Here is an 18,823-nt window from a genome sequence, read left to right on the forward strand (position 1 = left end):
ATTATATTTATTTTACTTTATTTTATCTTATTCTTTTTAATCTTGTCTTAATTTGATTTGCACCCTGACTGACAGCCAGCCACCCTCACTCCTCTCAAGCGCACACACTGTACAGTCACATTATATTGATTTTGCCCAGTTATGTTGGCTTTTTTAAAGTTTTCTTTAATATTAATATTTAAAAAAAATGTTCTCTCCATTTTGTTTTATTCATATTTCATTTTATTTTATTTGTTATAAGAAAAAAACTAAAAACCTTCTCAACTGACCGGGCAAAGGCCATGCTGCCTCCCTACCAGTGAGCTCCTCCTCCATCTCCTCTCTCCTCCCTCCATTGATGACTGCTTATGGATAGAAAAGGGCAAACACCCTGAGCCATCAACCAGGCTCACGAATAAACCTCTACGTCTACGTCAGGGCTACTGATTTAAAGCATGGCCACACCTGCCATATTTACAGGACATAATCCGTGTCACCTGTGCTACAGTACATGTGTGACACGGGACTGTCAAAGTATTTCTGTACACATTCATTTCAGTGTGCGTACATCACTCCATCAGTGGATGTAAGCAGTAGCTGCAGATGAAGACTGTATGAATGTGTGGTGTTGGACCGTGCCCAGGCTCTGAGGCCTGACTACATGACTCCAGGCTGACAGGGTCGGTAGGCTAAAAGAAGAACTCATTTGTATTTTGTGTCTCCATCACAGTGAGCAAAAGCATGGCTGTCTAATCACAGCATCGATACCACCTGTAAATCATAGACATATTAGTTATCCCACATTTATTCTGAAATAAAACGTGACATTTCTTCATTTTATTTTTTACTTTATTTCTCAATATGTTGCAACAAAGCTGCATTTTTACAGAAAAACAGTTCAAAACTTCTTAAATGGCTTTAACCTCAAGTTCTTCAGCTACATAACTACTGGTTCAGGTCTGATGGATTTTGAAAATAGCTCTTTAAAGTGGTCTCCTTGACGGCTGTGACGTTAACAAGGCACATTAAGGTATTTATATAATTATATATATATTATATAATGATGATAAGTCATTTCACATCTTTTCAAACAGTGAATAGAATGGCTGGAGGCCATTACATTCAGATTTAATGAATAGTCTCAGTACTTTGGACTGCTCTATTTTCAGCTAGCAGAGCCTTTGAAGTCAATCAGATTAAAAAATGATCATATTGTGTGTATGATCCAATATTAGCTCATTCACCATAAAAATCACACGCAAAGGGCCTTTCTGCCACCACGCCCGACAATAATTAACTCTTTGGACTTTAAAATTAATAAGCAACTAATCATTTAAATTATTTTTCAAGCACAAAGGCCGAACATTCCCTGATTTATTTGCTTCTCAAATGTGAAGGTTTGCTGCTTTCTTTGTCTTTTGTGATGGTACCTGAATATCTTTGGGTTTCAGACAATACACGCAATCTGAAGATGTGACCTTAGGGTGTAGGATGTAGGAATGGCCATTTTCAATTTTTCGATCAATCAAGAAAATAACCTGCAGATTTATTGATGATATTAATTACTAGCTGCCCTACAGACCTCATTGATATATCTGTATTAAATGGTATTATTAGCTTTGTTAACTCAGCCCACAAAGAAGAGCAGCAAAGACATCTGCAAAAATAGGAATCTGAGGAAGGAGCTATGTTAGGCTACACATCTACTATTGATCAAACAAGCTTAAGGACGTCAGGCTACATTGTTAGGGGAAAGAGATGATGTAGTCTGCAGTTAAAGGGACTATTTGTAACTTTCAGAAATGCTTCTTAACAGCGACACCTGTGGCCGTGAAATCAACGAAAGTCAGCATCGAGCTCGCGCCTGCTCGCTCTAAATATACCTGAACGAGCATCGCTCAAAACAGTGAGGCGACACACGTCAGCTAAAAGCACAACAGCGGGGCTCTGCAGCGTGTCTCCCTGCTCTCTCCGCCCGCAGCCGGAGAGAGCAGAGGAGACACCGGCACCCGGTCGGTAACGAGAGGGTAACGTAACTCTCTGAAGAACTCCGTCACTTCACAAGACACGGGAAACCTCTGTTGGTCTGGAGGAGCTGCAGCATTTATTTCTGCACAAACGTCCCCTGTGCATTCACTAGATATTCTCAGAGCTAAACTAAGTCTTCTGCAGTGTGGAGTGAGCGCGCGTTCACGTCTAGAGGTGGAGCGAGACAGCGAGGACACGCGCGCATTCTGAGTGAAGGAGCGAGCGCGCATATGCGAACGCGCATGTGTGGCGACCCGCTACATTTATACGCTTAAAAAGTTACAAATAGTCCCTTTAAGGATACCACTGCTCCCACTCTGCATTACAGGGATACCAGGACACTTTCAATCCTAGTCGGCCAGACACCTCAGTGAACAGTTTCTACATTTGTCCTTCAGTTTCCTAACAGCATATTCTGTAGGGTGCTCCGTGCCACTTAACAGAATGCTATAAACACACATATGGGTGTTTATTACACGGCTGTGTTGAATACTCGATTCTGATTGGTCAATCACGGCGTTCTGCGGTCTGTGATTTCTTTCTAACAGACCGTTGCTATGAATAACAAACCGTTGCTATGTATAACAGACCGTTGCTATGTATAGCAGACCATTGCTATGTATAGCAGACCGTTGCTATGTATAACAGACCGTTGCTATGTATAGCAGACCGTTGCCATGTATAGCAGATCGTTGCCATGTATAGCAGACTGTTGCCATGTATAACAGACCGTTGCTATGTATAGCAGACCGTTGCTATGTATAACAGACCGTTGCTATGTATAGCAGACCGTTGCCATGTATAGCAGACCTATGTATAACAGACCGTTGCTATATATAACAAACTGTTGCTATGTATAACAGACCGTTGCTATGTATAGCAGACCGTTGCTATGGGTGCAGTTCTGATGTCAAAATTGTGTAAAATTATTAATTTCTTCAGTAAGTATCCATGTAATAAGCGGGATAATGTACAGCTAGCGGGTCATTGTTGTGAAAGATGTTCGCGTCTGGGTCCAGCAGCATCGCCCTGTTGGGGATTCTTCCACAACAATGACCGGCTCGCTGTACATTATCCCTTACATATATAGCAAAGTAAGAAGATATTACCACTGTGTGACATGTGTCTAGCAAAGAATAATGAGCCACTACAATTCAAGGTGTCGAAGTATCCCTCTAACACCGTCTCTCTCCTCATACATCATACTTGGTTGACACTTGGATGTATTCGCTACATTTCTGAAGCTCCCTTAAGGCAAAAGATCATAACTTGTGTCAAATCCACAGGTAATGTACGGCTACATATAGAGGCCCTGTCCCTGGCCTGGAGACATGAAAAGAGACAAGAGTTTCTTGTGTTATGTTTGGGACACACTACCACAACATAACACAATGCTCTAAAGCTCTGACGTCACTGTTCAAACCATCTGATGGAACAGCTGTGAAGGAGTGAGTGGTGTGAAGACAGTCTATGTGATGTCAGTGCAGAGTGATTTCCTGTTCCTCATCTTCGTCGTTGTATTCAGCAGCAGACTCGTCTCTTTCGTCTCCGTTCTGCCGCAGCAATGGCATCTCCAGCTCTGGGCTCTTACTGTTGAGCTGCCTTAGAGACGGTCCCTTATCTGATGGAAGATATCACATAACACACATCATCATCATCTCTTCTTTAAGTCCCCCATCCACTGAACAGTTTTGCTTAGTGTTACTTGACCTGGATGTCTGAGCTTAAATGTGCAGAGAGATGCAGACTGACAATAGAAGAAGATTTATCTGCTGAAGAGGGAAAGTTTCTCCGTTCACCTGAAATCTGATTTTAAAGGTCCCATATAAAAAGTGAGATTTCTTGTTTTTTTATTATAAAGCAGGCTTAAGTCCTATAGAAATACTGTGAAAGTATTGAAAAGCACAATCCACAGGGTAATAAACACAGCCCGTATTCAGAAACTCTGTATTTGAAACGAGCTGTCAGGATTTCTGCCCATTCATGATGTCACGAATATACAATATTTAGACCCTTGACATAATTTTGAACATAAACATTCTAAATGTGTCCCAGTTTATTCCTGGTTGCAGTGTATGTGAATGTCATCAGCTGACAGGAAGTACACATGGACCCAAGCTGTTGCTTAGCAACGCAAATCTGTTGCAATTCCGTCAAAATGCGCTAAAACGGAGCGTTTCAGACAGAGGGTAAATACAGGCATATTCAGGCTGACTGTATGAAGAAAATAAAGGTTTTTTTGAACATTACAGCATGTAAACATGTTCTAGTAGAAACACAAAATACAAGTATGAACCTGAAAATGAGCATAATATGGGACCTTTAAGATGTGTACGTACCAGCAGGATTCTGTAACCTCAACTAGTTTGGAGCCAATCATGGTCCAATGAGCAACTTACACAAGTGGGATGTTGAGAATAGACTTAGCAGTAAAGTCCACTAGTTAACTTTTGAAATGTAAATTCACAGATTCTGGATTCTTCAATGAGGGAGAAGAAATAGATGTACATTTTTATAAGTTTTTGAAAGATCATATCAGACACAAATTATTATTCAAAGCATTAAGCATGGCTGGAGTTTTTTTTTCCTATTCATCCAACTCTTGATATTTTATTGCCAATAGAAATCCTAACAGTATTACGAACAATAACAATAAAATTAACACTTACTTTTGGAATAATATGTCTTGAGTCCCACATGCAATGAAATGCCACAAAGAACCATGACGAATCCCAGCCAATTCAGCATGCTCATTTTGTCTCCCATCAGAGCTGCTGCCAAAAGCAGAATACACACCTCCTACAGGAAACGAGACAATACACGGAATGAAAGAAAGGGTGTATCACATAGGTTTGAACAAGATCTAGTGGTTGGATAGATGGAAAATGCTGCTAACCTTTCAAAACATGTCCAAGTAGATTAAAGTTGACCCAGATGATTAGACCTTTAAATATGTATTTATTGGCTTTACTAACCCCCCCCATAGCTCCCATATCAAACTCAGCAGTGTCAGGTGCTCTAGCTTTGTTGGCTTTTGTTTGACTGACTGTTTCAAAAAGTAAGTCATATCACACACACTTATAAAGTACCTTAAAGATCCCTGATATGGATAACGTGAGGCTGGAGGTCCGGGAGACTAGCAGGAACTCTGAGAAGCCTAAACCAAAGGCCAGTAAGCCGCCAACACTCAGTGTGGCGAGTGAATACAGGAGAGGAGAGAGATTCGTCACCCGGAATAACTGTTCAGAGGCACTGAGGCTCAGCCCTGGAAACAACACAGAGACCAGAGTCCACATGGGAGGGTTACATGTCCATTCATATTTCAGGATTTTCAAGTCAAATTAATTGTAGAACTTATATACAGTACAGAGGTTTTCCAAAAGAAAAAAAAGAAAGACACAACATTTGGTTACTGACTCTGCTAGCACTGCTTCAAAAGGCAAGGGTTTACTTCTAAAACGTGGGGGCATCTGTAGGTGACCATACACTGGAAAAGACAGAAGCTGAGAGAAGCATCTCACCAAAGTTAGACTGCTGTGTGTGTCACGCTCTGACAGAGAGTGGATTCATGTGTTCGTATGGTTAAAATTCCCCTTTGGTAGTGTGACTATAATGAGACTATGCAACATATCGTAATGGAACTGTCCTCACACCGACTACGAACATAATCTCATTAACATGGTCAGGCTATGATGTTTACACGGGCTCCACCTCACTCTCATAACTGCCAAGAATCCCTTTATGCACATTATGGTTATTGGAGTGCAAAAAAATGCAGCTGAGAAAATGTTGTATCTGCAGCTACTTGTTTCACTCATACTATCCAACATGAAAGGACTAAGGCACAGTGAAACTACGGGTCAGTCTCAATACGCCAAGTAGTAGGTAGCTGTGTCCCACCAACATGTGAAGCAAACTATCCTGTACTGCTTCAGAGTGGTGAGGTCCTTTTATCACAGCACACATTTTGACTGGTCACACAGTGTTACTGATAATAACATTTACAATGGCTCTGTTCTGCTCAAGTGTAATTATGGAAATTCTTTATTTGGATAATCTCTTCAGATGCGCCATCTCATTGTCAAGGGGATCCTCAATGACAATAATACAATATAGAGTGTCCCAGTAAGCCAACATAAACAAGCAGTGAGGAGTGGTGCATCGAGTACTTTTATGCTCAGGATTTTTGCCTTTTAGGTTACACACAGGCTGTCCTACCCGTAGACTGTATAAAATAAGGACGTAGTCTCTGTGACGTCACCCAGAGGTTTCTGAAGCTCAAAGAGGGCGGTTCTGGCCATCGCCATCTAGGTGACTTATATAAAAATACACACCCCGTACGGTTGTCATGAACGGGGAAATTAGCTCTAGAGACCAAATCGTTTTTTTGTACCAGGCTGTAAGTAAGGGATAATGTACAGCTAGCGGGTCATTGTTGTGAAAGAATCCCCTTCAGGGCGATGCTGCTGGTCTCTCATCGCCCTGAAGGGGTTTCTTTCACAACAATGACCCGCTAGCTGTACATTATCCCGCTTATTACACGGCTACTTACTGAAGAAATCAATATTTTGACACAAAAACAGTCCTCCAGAGTCTGACATCAGAGCTGCGCCCATGGCAACGGTCTGCTATACATAGCAACGGTCTGTTATACATAGCAACGGTCTGTTATACATAGCAACGGTCTGCTATACATAACAACGTCTGTTATACAGAAATTACAGAGCGCAGAACGTGATTGACCAATCAGAATCGAGTATTCAACACAGCAGTGTAATAAACATGTTTATTTCTGCTGTAAAGTTAAAGTACAGTTTTAACATGGGGGTCTAAGGGGATTGATTCCCTTTTGGAGCCAGCCTCAAGTGGTCATTTGAGGAACTGCAGTTTTCGGCACCAGATGATGCTGCTTGGTCCTACCACTACCACCCTCCGGTGGTGGGGCTGAACTCAGCCTGAAAGGAATACCTGCACACATTACTCAGAGCTGAGAAGATGCTCTACTAATAAATTAGTAATGATGACACAACGTGGCCATCACTTAATAACCAAAATCTAGCTTTATTGTTGGGACTGTGTAAGTCTAAAACTGCATATCTGACATCATCAACATGAATATTAAATATCATATCCTCTTTTATCAGTGATTTTGAGAAAACCGTTCCTAAGTTAAAAATGTTTTCATACAGAGGCCATTGAAAATAATATCATGTTAGTTCTCATCTGCACAGTGAGCTTGACTGAGTTATGTATGTGCACGAGCCATGGTATAGCTTTACTGGTCAAGGGCGCCTAGTGAACTCTGATAAACCTCCACACTGCAGTCTTAACGGGCACTCACTGGCCATACATCACACAGAAAGGCACCTGACTATTTGCTTATAACGTCATTGTGGGTATTTGAACAGACCCTATGTTGACACTGGTCTGTACAGAGAGGTCTATGACATCTTTCATTGAAAACACCTGAAATACCACAGATATAACGTTTAGTTTACTGCACTGATGAGAGATGAGAGACAACACTATACTCTACTATCCACACTATACTCACCTTCATTATACAGGAAGAGGGGAAAGAGGCCGAGGAACATGAGAGGTTGTAGGTGGTACATGGCGTCTATTGGGTTCTGAAGACCTGCAGGAAAGTAGAGCAGGAAAAAGGAGATTGAAAAGGAGGAACACGTGGTAATAAGCTTGCACGACTTTCAACTTTTTAAAATCTATTTCTCACAGCCAGGGCAAAACATACTGTAGATGTCTTCTCTTAGCTGCGTGTTGAATACGCTGTTTTAATCGGGGGGGATATTAAACCACATGTTTATCATTTTCAATATTCTTTGGAGCTCTCAGGAAGCTTATCTACTCATTCAGTCAAAGCGAGAGGATTGCCAAGCGTATCATAAAATGGCTGGAAACAGATCAGATTAAGGTGTTAACTGAACATTATTGAGAAACAATTTTAATTTGTATTCAGAACAGCTGTCTTCAAATGTTTCAAAGGAAGAGGTTTGTTCATCTCAATTCATTGTGGGGGGGATTGCAGCAGATACTCATATTTTAACTGAAGTGTTCATGTGGCTAAAATGCAACTATAACAGGACTGCTCCTCATTCAGTATATTCATCATTTTGACTCAACACTGACCCAGCTCTGCTTTCTGCATGAGGACCTGCGTGAGGGTCCAGCGGATTCCGCCTATGAAGGCCGCCAGCAGCACCATGATGAAGCCCTCGAGGTTGAACTGGGTTGACTCAAATGTAAACATAAAGAGACCGCTGGAGATCAGCAGGACCACCAGGATCAGGAATGGGTTCTGGTCCAAAGGGACAGAAGAGTGAGACGGTGAGAAACAGGAAGAGACAAGAGCTGAAGATGAGAAATGATAGACATGGAATAGAAAATAACAGAAAAAACATGGAAACAAATAGAAGATAAAATAAAGTGGACGCTGATGGATGGAAATAAAGATTGAGGATATGGCAAAATGCATCATTAGTCCCCGGCACTTTCTGATCTGTTGTGTTTTTTTCGGTGCTGTGTCCGCCATTTTCGTAGCTTCCTCTTAGATGCGTGTTTACGATCTGGCACCTGGTTGTCGCCCAGAAATGTCCCGAATACAGCAATATAAGAATCTAGAATTACCACCTTGCGGTTGTATGCCTCACGTATTGTCAGTTTACATCCATCCGACTACGTTGTGGCGGGGTTATAATACATTTTACTGACCACAATGAGAACACAGCCCAGGTTTTAGCACCCTGTCTGACCAGCCTCACTTTCACTGCTACCTGCAGCAAATGTACCTGATTAAAAATGTCCCTTCCTCTGTTACAGCCATCATGCATTTCCTGAAAGTTACTGAACTTTCTGTTCCTCTTTTTGTATAACCGTAAAAAAAACAAAAAACTAGAGGACTGAGCAAAAGCATTTCCTCTTGCGTGCACATAAAGACCGTATGCCAATCACACTACATCCTCTAAATCTGTTGTGTTGTGACAAGGGAACATGAATCTGTAACAATGATATAAATAGCCACTCACCGGCTCCTCTAGTTTAAAGACCAGGGAGAAAAAGAGGATGAAGAGCACTGCTGAAGACTTGGTCATGGTGTACCTGGAATGACACAAAAGGATGGAACAACCCAAAACTGATACAACTTGGAAGTTTGACAGTTCATCTTGAAGTAGTATCCTCTGTTAAAAAAGCCCTTGCAACAAACTTACAAGCTAATGGTGATGAAGAGGAAGCTCCAGTTGGAAAGTCCAATATCCAGGACTGTTGCCAAGGCTGGGGAATATGGACAGAATTTAGGACTTTGAGAAGACAAACACTTTTTAATAAATTACGTTCTTGTCTCACTATGTCGCAACTTCCAATTGTGAATAAGATAGTATATCAACGGTGAAAAGAGATACTTTGTAATATTTCACAATTTCACATTTAACTGATTAACAGTGAAACCTACTAATTTTAGGCTTTAAGCTGGAGAACTGCATGGGATATTTAACAGGAAATGAATAATCCAAAGTGCCTACACAATGAAAAACATTATCTCTAGTATAGAAAACAAATCTGCTCATTTATGATGGTTAATTTCTATATTCCTTTATCACAGGGGTCTCCAACAAGAAGCTCGCTACTTGTGTCTGAGTGGCTCACTAAAGGTTACAAGAATATGGACTTAAATTTGATAACACAAAGTCACATTGTAAACCAGTTTAAATGTCTATTAAAATCGGATTCACAGACATTGCGCCCCCTTCTGACACAAAATGATTATTTGCCAAGCAGCCGACAATTAAACAAGTTGCGCTGCTTTCAAATATCATGACATCAGCGACGCTGTACCATTAGGCGATGTTAGCAGACCAGCAAGCGTACACCAGATTTGACAATGGCTGCAGCAAGTAGCCAGGCCAATAAAACCAAAAAATATATTATTTTAATGTGGAATGGGTCATGACAAATGTGTGCGTCTCATTTGCGGTGCGAGCGTGTCAGTTGGTATAAGATGTAACGTTGAGCGCCACCTCACTAAAGTCCACGGCAACTTTTCATGGGACTTTCCGTCTGGTAGCAGTTTACGAACAGAGAAGGTAAAGGAGCTGAAAACAAGGCTTAAAAGACGACAGTCTCTGTTTACCAAACTGACAAAGAAGGCCAACGCTGCAGCAGAGGCTTCGTTTAGTGGCGCACATCCTAACAAGCCCTTCACCGATGACGGGATTGTAATAGAAGTGATGACTGTGGTGGCTGTAATGTTATCAAAGGACCGTGAAAGTAAGACAGAAATGATGTCTGCTGTTGGCGATCTACAACTTGGTGGCGCTATGTGTAGCTCTCGGCCACTTTCATTTTGTCAAATTAGCTCTCAGAGGAAAAAAAGGTTGGAGACCCCTGGTTTATCAGAATCTTCAAGTATCCCCTCAGATGTGATGTAATGTTTGCATCAATATGGACTTTAGTCAAAGTGCTCTCCACTGAAAGCCTCGTCAGTCAGTGAACATGATAAGAGCTGACTATCAGTCATTGATCTGTTCTCTGAACCCTTTGTGCTGCCATCAGTCAGGTACAACGCTCCACTACAACCTCACCTGTGGGAGCCACTTTATAGATGTAATCTGTCCAGCTCAGAACGATGCGGGGTTTCCCTGTCCAGAACTGCATGGCCCGTCGCGTCAGGGCCGACAGGCAGAAGATGATGGTGAGGTGAACTAACGTCATGAAGAGGGGATAGTGGAAAGCCTGAGAGAGAGAGAGACGGACGGGGTTATCTAGGAGGGCCTGGTGGAGGTAGATCATCCAGTGTCTCAGGGTTTCCTCAGGGTCCTGAACCCTGAGACACTGGGAGATTACCTACTTAATACCTCCTCCAAGACAGAAACACTATATAGGTTAAACTGGTTTCACCATTTCCATTAATCATCCCAAAGAAAACCATGTGCAGAGGGACAGTCTTATTATTACTTTGAAAAATCAAGAACTCCTTCCCCTTACCTTCATCAGCCATTTGTTATAGAAGGTGATGCCTATAGAGAAGACATAGTAAAGGATAACCAATCCAACTGTGCGAAGCCCCCGGCAAAGGAACTGGACAGGGCACGCCATGCAGGGGCTGCCAGGATCAGAGAAGACCCAGAGAGAAGACAGCTAGTGCAGGGAGGTCATCTCCGAACTGAACCTGCACCTCCTCCTATAGCGGACTGCTTTGAGACAGGGAGACACAGTGGAGGAGCAGAAGGGTGAAGAGAGAGAGAGAGAGAGAGAGAAGACATGATGTGTCAGCTTTGTCTACAGAGACAGGGGGAGACAGAGCAACATTTCCTGCTACAATGTAGCAAATATGAAGAAATTAGGAAAAAAATCTTTACAAAAATTAAATGTAAACTCCAATATTTTGATTCCCTCTCTGACCAAAATTAAATACAAACATCTACTTGGAGAAAATAGCATCATCGCCATAGAAGCTGCAGGATATGTCAGTGCATATCACAGCCTAAGAGGCATGTTCTTTTTAAATATCTATATATTGTAATTTGCTTAATGAATTGTATATATGTATATATATGTTTTTGTTTTTATTTTGTTCTTTTTTTTAATTTGTATTTATTATTGAATTGATGCTTTGACAATATTGTTCACCTGACAGTCATGCCAATAAAGCAAATTGAATTGAATTGAATTGAGAGGTTAGGGTCTGGTTACATCTGCGTACAGTAATATTACAGCTGAACAACTAGCTAGTTAGTTAACGTTAGTTGGCTAGTTAAGCTAAGCTTAAAGGTCCAATATCATGCTCATTTTCAGGGTCATACTTGTATTTTGTGTTTCTACTAGAACATGTTTACATGCTGTAATGTTCAAAAAACATTTATTTTCCTCATACTGGCTGCCTGAATATACCTGTTTTTACCCTCTGTCTGAAACGCTCCGTTTTAGTGCGTTTCAACAGAATTATAACGGAATTGCATTGCCTGGCAATAGCTTGGGTCCATGTGTACTTTCTGTCAGCTGATGTCATTCACATACACTGCAACAGGATATAAACTGGGACACATTTAGAATGTTTACGTTTAAAACCGTGTAATGGTCTAAATATTGTAAATTTGTGACATCACAAATGGACAGAAATCCTAACGGCTTGTTTCAAACGCACAATTTCTGAATCCGGGCTGTCTGTGTTTCTCTGTATATTCACTATATTCAATACTTTCACAGTATTTATATAGAACTTAAACCTGCTTTATAATATAAAAGATATGAAAATCTTACTTTTTACAATATGGGACCTTTAAGGTAAGCTTAATGACAACATTAATGTTAGATCAAGTTTGAAAAACAACATCTGCTATCTGTTAAACCACGTCAGCTGGCTGTTAAGATACCCAACCACAGTTAGTCAACAAGTTATTAAACAGGAATACTAATACTAATCAGACAGTATCGGTTAATATTAGCCCATGAACTCACTAAAGTAAAGGTGGCACTCACCAGATGGTTGTTTGGATGAGTCTGACAGGTCCAACTAACCCCATGAGTTGACATTAGCTTGTTAAACCGGCGTTGTATTGTTGATATAAGCTACTGTACACACTCTGCCTCCTCCTGCAGCTAGTGAACAACGGTACGTGTCATTGTCGTGATACTTCAGCCCCATACGGAACTCCATTGATCAATCTCTCAACTCGCAGTTTCCGCGTTTATTTCCCCTTCACAAGTCACATGCGTTAAAACACAAGACCTCGCTTGAATCAGTATGAACCAGTCTTTAATTCGGCGTCCACATAGTGCAACCCAGAAGTATAGTTAATATGATATTTAGTACAATTTGACTTGTCTGGTTTGTTATTGCTCGCTATACCGTGCCCATGGAGTTTTCTACACTAAAATAATAAAAGTGCCAGAAATCCAATGAAAATGTGTCTTAATGAAGTTTATACACACGCCGATTTATAGCTGGTGAGTTTACTAATGTAATTGTAGCTAACTGTTGACGTTTGGCAGACCACAGAGACACGGATGTGTTAAATTGTCATATTTTTGAATGGAGTTTGGTGTGAATTTGTCTCCAGATATTACAGCGCCTGTCAGCAGCAAACACAACACGGCAGAGAAAATGTGCTAATAAAGAAACCTACCATCAGTCATGTTGACTTTATGGCTGAGGGACGAACATGGTGGTGTGTGTGTGATGATAGGTAGAGATCAGTCCGGGACAACAGAGGAGAACATGTGCCGCTAGGGGCAGTGTGTCCTTCTTCTTCTTTGGTGTTTATCGGCGATTGGAAACCAGTATATAGGTGCATTACCGCCACCATCTGGACTGGAGTGTGGAGGAGTAGATTGGCAGGAAAATAAAATAAAATAAAATAAAATAAAATAAAATAAAATAAAATAAAATAAAATAAAATAAAATAAAATAAAATAAAATAAAGTAAAATAAAATAAAATAAAATAAAATAAAATAAAATAAAATAATAATAAAATAAAATAAAATAAAATAAAATAAAATAAAATAAGATAAGATAAGATAAGATAAAATAAAATAAAATAAGATAAGATAAGATAAGATAAGATAAAATAAAATAAAATAAAATAAAATAAAATAAGATAAAATAAAATAAAATAAAATAAAATAAAATAAAATAAGATAAAATAAAATAAAATAAAATAAAATAAGATAAGATAAAATAAAATAAAATAAAATAAGATAAGATAAAATAAAATAAAATAAAATAAAATAAAATAAATTGTATTATTATTATTATTATTGTTATTATTATTATTAATAATAATAACAATAATAATAATTATATATTATTATTATTATTGTTGTTATTATTATTAATAATAATAACAATAATAATAATAACAATAATAACAATAATAATAACTAACTAAAATAAAATAATAAGATAAGATAAGATGAACCTTTATTAATCCCCAGAGGGAAATTCAGGTGTCAAAGCAGCAACATCAGCAAACAGAGTGAAACAAAGGAGAGGTAAAGGTATACAAAAATTATAAAAACAATAATAGAGATATAAAAGATACAGAGTGAATGGGTGAACATAGTGTGTGCAGTCCGTCAATAAATAAATGTAGTATGTGCAATAAATAAATATAATATGTACATATGTGCAGTGTATAAAGTGGTATATAGGATGTATAGTGTAAGTAAGTGTAAAGTGCACCAGTGGTTAGAGTCCAAGATGGTTGCAGATAGTGCATGTTTAAAGTTCTTAAAGTCCTCATAGTTCTCATATGGGGGTCAGCCTTGGATGTGGAGCCTGATGGCAACCAGCATGAAGGACTGACCCAGGCGCTTTGTGTTGTGCCGAGGGGGGATGAGTCTGTGGCTTATAATAATACTAATAATAATTAAATTCTCTCCATCATTCCTGTTGCCCTTAAGTAATTAATTAGAAGATTGTGTACTTTCTTAGATGTCTTTCCTAGCAGATTCCCTATTGTAATATTTCCATCATCTACTCCTGATAGCAATTCCCTTCTTTCTTCGTCATATTTGTTGCACTCTATGAGAACATGCTTGATAGTTTCTAGTTTATTACAGTGCGTGCATAGTCCAGTTGGGTGCTTGCCTACTCTATGGAGTGTTTGGTTTAGTCCTGTATGTCTTATTTTCAGACGGTAATGACCATCTCTTCCCTTGGGCTCCACCAGCTCCTACATGTTTCTGAATACTGTACAGATGTCTCCCTGTGTCACTTAAGTCCCAGTATTCTTGCCAGGTTTGGCAGTGTGTCCTAGGTCCTACAGCTCTTCTTCTTCTTCTTCTTCTTCTTCTTCTTCTCCTTTGAGGTTTATTGGCGGTTGGCAAACAACGAATTGGTGCATTACCACCACCATCTGGTATGGAGTGTAAATCACTCTGGCTAATATTTATTTATTAAAAAAACAACCTCATATTTTTCCAATCATATTAATTTGTCTAAGATACTGAAATAATATTCTAGAACAATCTTTTAGTGAGTTCTTTTGTAGAATATCTATTAAATTAAAGTGTACTTTAATCTCTTTGAGGCCTTGACTCAAATGCCTTCTTTCTTCCTCATATCTCTCACAATGCAATATGACATGCTCCACCGTTTCCTCTTGTCCACAGTAATACATCTACCTGTGTCATGTTTACCTATTTAAAATAGTGTGCTGTTTAGTCTAGTGTGTCCAAATCTAAGTCTTGATATGATTGTCTCGTCTCTCCTGTTCCTTCCTACTACACCTCATTTCTCCCACTTTCCTTTGAACTCTGTTAAACCACCGTCCTTTCCTCTCTTCCTCCCATTGCTTCTGCCACTTTTCCCTCATTTTCTGTTTAATAATGCTCTTCATTTCTGTTTTGCTGAAGCTAACTGTCAAATCGATGTAGTTATTTTTTGTAGCCTCCTTTGCAACCCTATCTACCATTTAATTTCCTTTGACCCCTATATGTGCTGTATCCATAAAAACATTACTGTAAGCCCCATGATTTGAATTCTATATAATGTTTGTTGTATTTCAATCAAAACATCTGGTCTGCTGTCTGAATGGCTGTACTGTAAACCTTGAATGCTTTCTAAAACCTACAGGGAATCTTGTTCCCACAAAAACATCAATAATTTTCCTTTCTTAAATTTATGATGAGTACAACTAAAGCAAATGAAAGTTGTAGTTTGAATATGAAGAAATTGTTTATACTGATGCCTGTATGCTTTGCGTCTACGCACACTGCATTTCAGGACAGACCTGTTGTGGTTATGGCAAAATACGCTCTGCTTTGACATTATTTTAGTTATAGAGCGATAAAAGGAGGGAATTGTAATTAAAAAAAGACTATTAAAGAAGTACTAGTTTGTGAAACTGCAGTTAACAGTTGAACTTTATTACCAGAACAGAATATGCTTGCTGTCAGCTGAAACAGCAATGCTGAAGTCTGCTAAAGATGAAACAGAAAACAGGATGCCATGTCTGTAACCATAGTGATTAATTACTTCATTACATTATTACATGATAATTACGTAATTACTACTGACAAAATGATAAAAGAGATATTATTTTATTAGATTTTTTGCATTCTTTATTAGTATTATTATTATTACTTTTTGTTGGTTTCATATGTTTTACGTTTGTCATCTTCATTATTACTGATAACATTATATATATATATTTTTTTCCCCCTCTGTTGTTTTCATGTGGTTTATGTTTTGTCATTGTTATTATTACACCAAATATTAACAGTATTATTCTGGATATTCTTCTTATTATAATATGTATTACATTGATTATGTTCCTTGCTCATTTATTTATTTAGATATTTCCTTTCCTATGCTCTCTCTTAGTTAACTACCTTTATTACTTATTTATTTTTATTTTTTTCTCTTCTCTCCATATATCCACCCTATAGAAGACATGCATGCACATATACATAGACACACACACAAGCGTCTCCTGGTTCTCACATCTCTTGGTAGATTGTGTTAAATGGTCTGTATTCTCTGTTCTGGTTGTCCTCTTGTTGTTTTGTTAATGTACTGTCTTTTGACTTGCAATAATAATATAAATAGAATCTCTAATGTTCAAACTTCTATTTCACTTTTGATCTTTCTAACATTTTCTGAAGTATACATACAAATACCTATACCTGTCTAAAGTTGACAAGTGCATGTTGCACGCAGATTAACCAATGAAGACATATCTATCTCATTATATAAAAGCCCTACACACTCACAGAGGTGTTTACAATTACACTGATTACACCTCCTGTCAGGTTGAAGCTGGGTGGAGCTATGCTGGGAATTATATGATATCACAAAAACATATGGGCCAAAAAGAATGATAATGATGATCATTTTCAATTCAATTTTATAGTTTTTTTTTCAAGTATTATATTAATTTTATTATTTTAATTCTTTATTTTAATTTTATTAGTGGAAAGATTTTCATTTAAATAGATAATCACTTTCTCTTTATTGCAGTTTGACAGTTTTCAAGAACCTCAAAATCACTTTGGGATCATGCCTTTAACTTTCCCCGAAAAAAGTGGCCTCACGTCCATCCACCGAAGCCTGTCACCCCTCCTATCAGGTATTAAGCTGGGCGGAATCCAGTTCATCTCCAGCTTCTTCTTCCTCACCTGCTCCTGGGCATCTGTACCAGATGTAGGCCTCCTTGAACTTACCTTAGGGGTAGGCCGGTACACACTTACTGAAATAGGTGGGAGAACCGGCTTACTTACTGTCCTCGGTACACTGCCTACGTCACGTTTTGCAGTTGCCTTTGCTGGCCCCAGTACTCTGCATGCTGTACACTTGCTGCTTCTCTTTTCTGGCACCAGAAAAGTGTTCATTGGTGACCCTTTCCTGGATTTAGGGGCCAAATCCTTACCATGTACTAGGAGATCCCTGGTTTTCTTCTCAGTGATAGGTGGGAGAACACCCTTTCCTATCACTTTTGGTACTAACAACAACATCACCTGTTTGGGGGGCTTACTGGATGTTAAAAAATCATGTGAAGGACCTGAGGTTTTTAGAATCGATGTGGGCTGCCATGTTCTTGGTGCCGTCTTGACGTCAGCAGTGGTGCCATCGCGGGGAGGTGGTGCAGGCTTGTGACAAACAAGAACGGGGTGACTCTTAAAGAAAGGGGATTTTCTTGCCACCCCTTCTTGTTTGTCAGAGGCCATTTGTGAGGAGAGCATCTTCAGGGTCTTTAGTAAATCAGCCGACGTCTCTGTCCGGTACAGCGACATTCTCAAGAAGGTTTTCCCTTGAAAAGGCCAAAAACGTAACATTAGTACATAGGTCTTTTTTAAAACATGTGCGAGTGGTGATAAAATTCATTGATCTTTTATTATTTTTAGTGATGTCCCATGAAGTATTTTTGATATGATTGGGACTTACTTGGATATTTGACTGTTTTCTATATTTTGATCACAGGATCTGAAATGTTCTACATAAAACTGTTTAATGTTGTTTTGAAGGTTACTATAAAATGGATTAAATCTTCAGTGCATCTACCAGATTCCAATCTGGCCAACACAACATTTACACAACCACTAACATTTTCTGGCAGTTTTAACACTAATACAGCCACCCCAGCTGCCACCTCAGTACATAAAAAGCTGTGGCTGGTAGGAGTTAACTCCCATATCTGAGTGCAAGTGAATGCAGCAAGAGTGATGAGAGAATATGAATCATATTCAGTCCTTCAATGCTCCTGTGTTGCTATTGATGAAATATTTGTCTGTCTTTTATCAATCTGATAAACCTGAAACTAGCATTAGGCTACTTGACTGATCCTTTACAATGGCCTTGATCGAGTTATCTGGGACATCACAAATTATTACTTAAAATATTATATTTGATATTTGAACAATAGCTTACCTCTGGACTTTAAGAGCAGTGTCTTGGTGAGATTCTCTGAAAGTTGTCAGTTGCTAGTTGTGAGAGTATATAATCCTATTACAGCTCTGGAAAGTTGTTTTTTTTTGCCTTTGTGACGCATTGATTCCATCGCGCACGTTCTGTTCCATGACGTCATCAATCATCACGTCATCAAAAAAAATGTGTGTTGTCATAGAAACCATAGATGTGTTCTATTTTTTGTTGTGCCACTTTTTCTTTTTTTTTTTTGGGAATGTCTCCATCATTGACTGGAAACATTTGACCCTTAAACATTTTAACTGATAATTGTCATCATTTAGAATCTCTAATGTTCAAACTTCGGTTTCACTTTTGTTCGGCCTAATATCAAGTTTCATTGATATACATGTTTCATATTGGACTAAACTCAAAAAGTCAATTTATTTTATAGA

At 38.9% G+C, this 18,823-nt stretch overlaps 1 protein-coding gene and 1 long non-coding RNA gene across 7 annotated transcripts; both read right to left on the minus strand.

Annotated features, from left to right (window-relative positions):
- Positions 1-814: 814 nt before the first annotated feature.
- On the minus strand, positions 815-13,300 carry LOC141772361 (solute carrier family 35 member C2-like). 6 transcript variants are annotated; one of them, XM_074643260.1, is made up of 12 exons: positions 13,149-13,300; positions 11,008-11,213; positions 10,605-10,755; positions 9,234-9,297; positions 9,051-9,123; positions 8,155-8,323; positions 7,562-7,645; positions 5,097-5,272; positions 4,677-4,806; positions 2,853-3,628; positions 2,312-2,716; positions 815-1,762 (listed from the first exon to the last, which is right to left on the minus strand). In XM_074643260.1, the coding sequence occupies exons 2-10, from the start codon at positions 11,116-11,118 to the stop codon at positions 3,486-3,488; spliced, it is 1,101 nt and encodes a 366-aa protein (XP_074499361.1). In that variant the 5' UTR covers positions 11,119-11,213; positions 13,149-13,300; the 3' UTR covers positions 815-1,762; positions 2,312-2,716; positions 2,853-3,485. The 6 variants fall into 6 exon arrangements, with proteins under 6 accessions (XP_074499361.1, XP_074499360.1, XP_074499363.1 ...); XM_074643259.1 differs by having other exon boundaries at positions 2,312-2,662; positions 2,818-3,628; XM_074643262.1 differs by having other exon boundaries at positions 2,312-2,662; positions 2,818-3,628; positions 11,008-11,216; positions 13,149-13,280.
- A 3,652-nt stretch (positions 13,301-16,952) lies between these two features.
- On the minus strand, positions 16,953-18,683 carry LOC141772062 (uncharacterized). Its single transcript, XR_012594839.1, has 2 exons — positions 18,393-18,683; positions 16,953-17,775 (listed from the first exon to the last, which is right to left on the minus strand). It is a non-coding gene; the product is annotated as an uncharacterized LOC141772062 (long non-coding RNA).
- Between the last annotated feature and the right edge of the window lie 140 nt (positions 18,684-18,823).

This window comes from Sebastes fasciatus, chromosome 8, assembly GCF_043250625.1.
Source record: "Sebastes fasciatus isolate fSebFas1 chromosome 8, fSebFas1.pri, whole genome shotgun sequence".
Classification (NCBI taxonomy): domain Eukaryota; kingdom Metazoa; phylum Chordata; class Actinopteri; order Perciformes; family Sebastidae; genus Sebastes; species Sebastes fasciatus.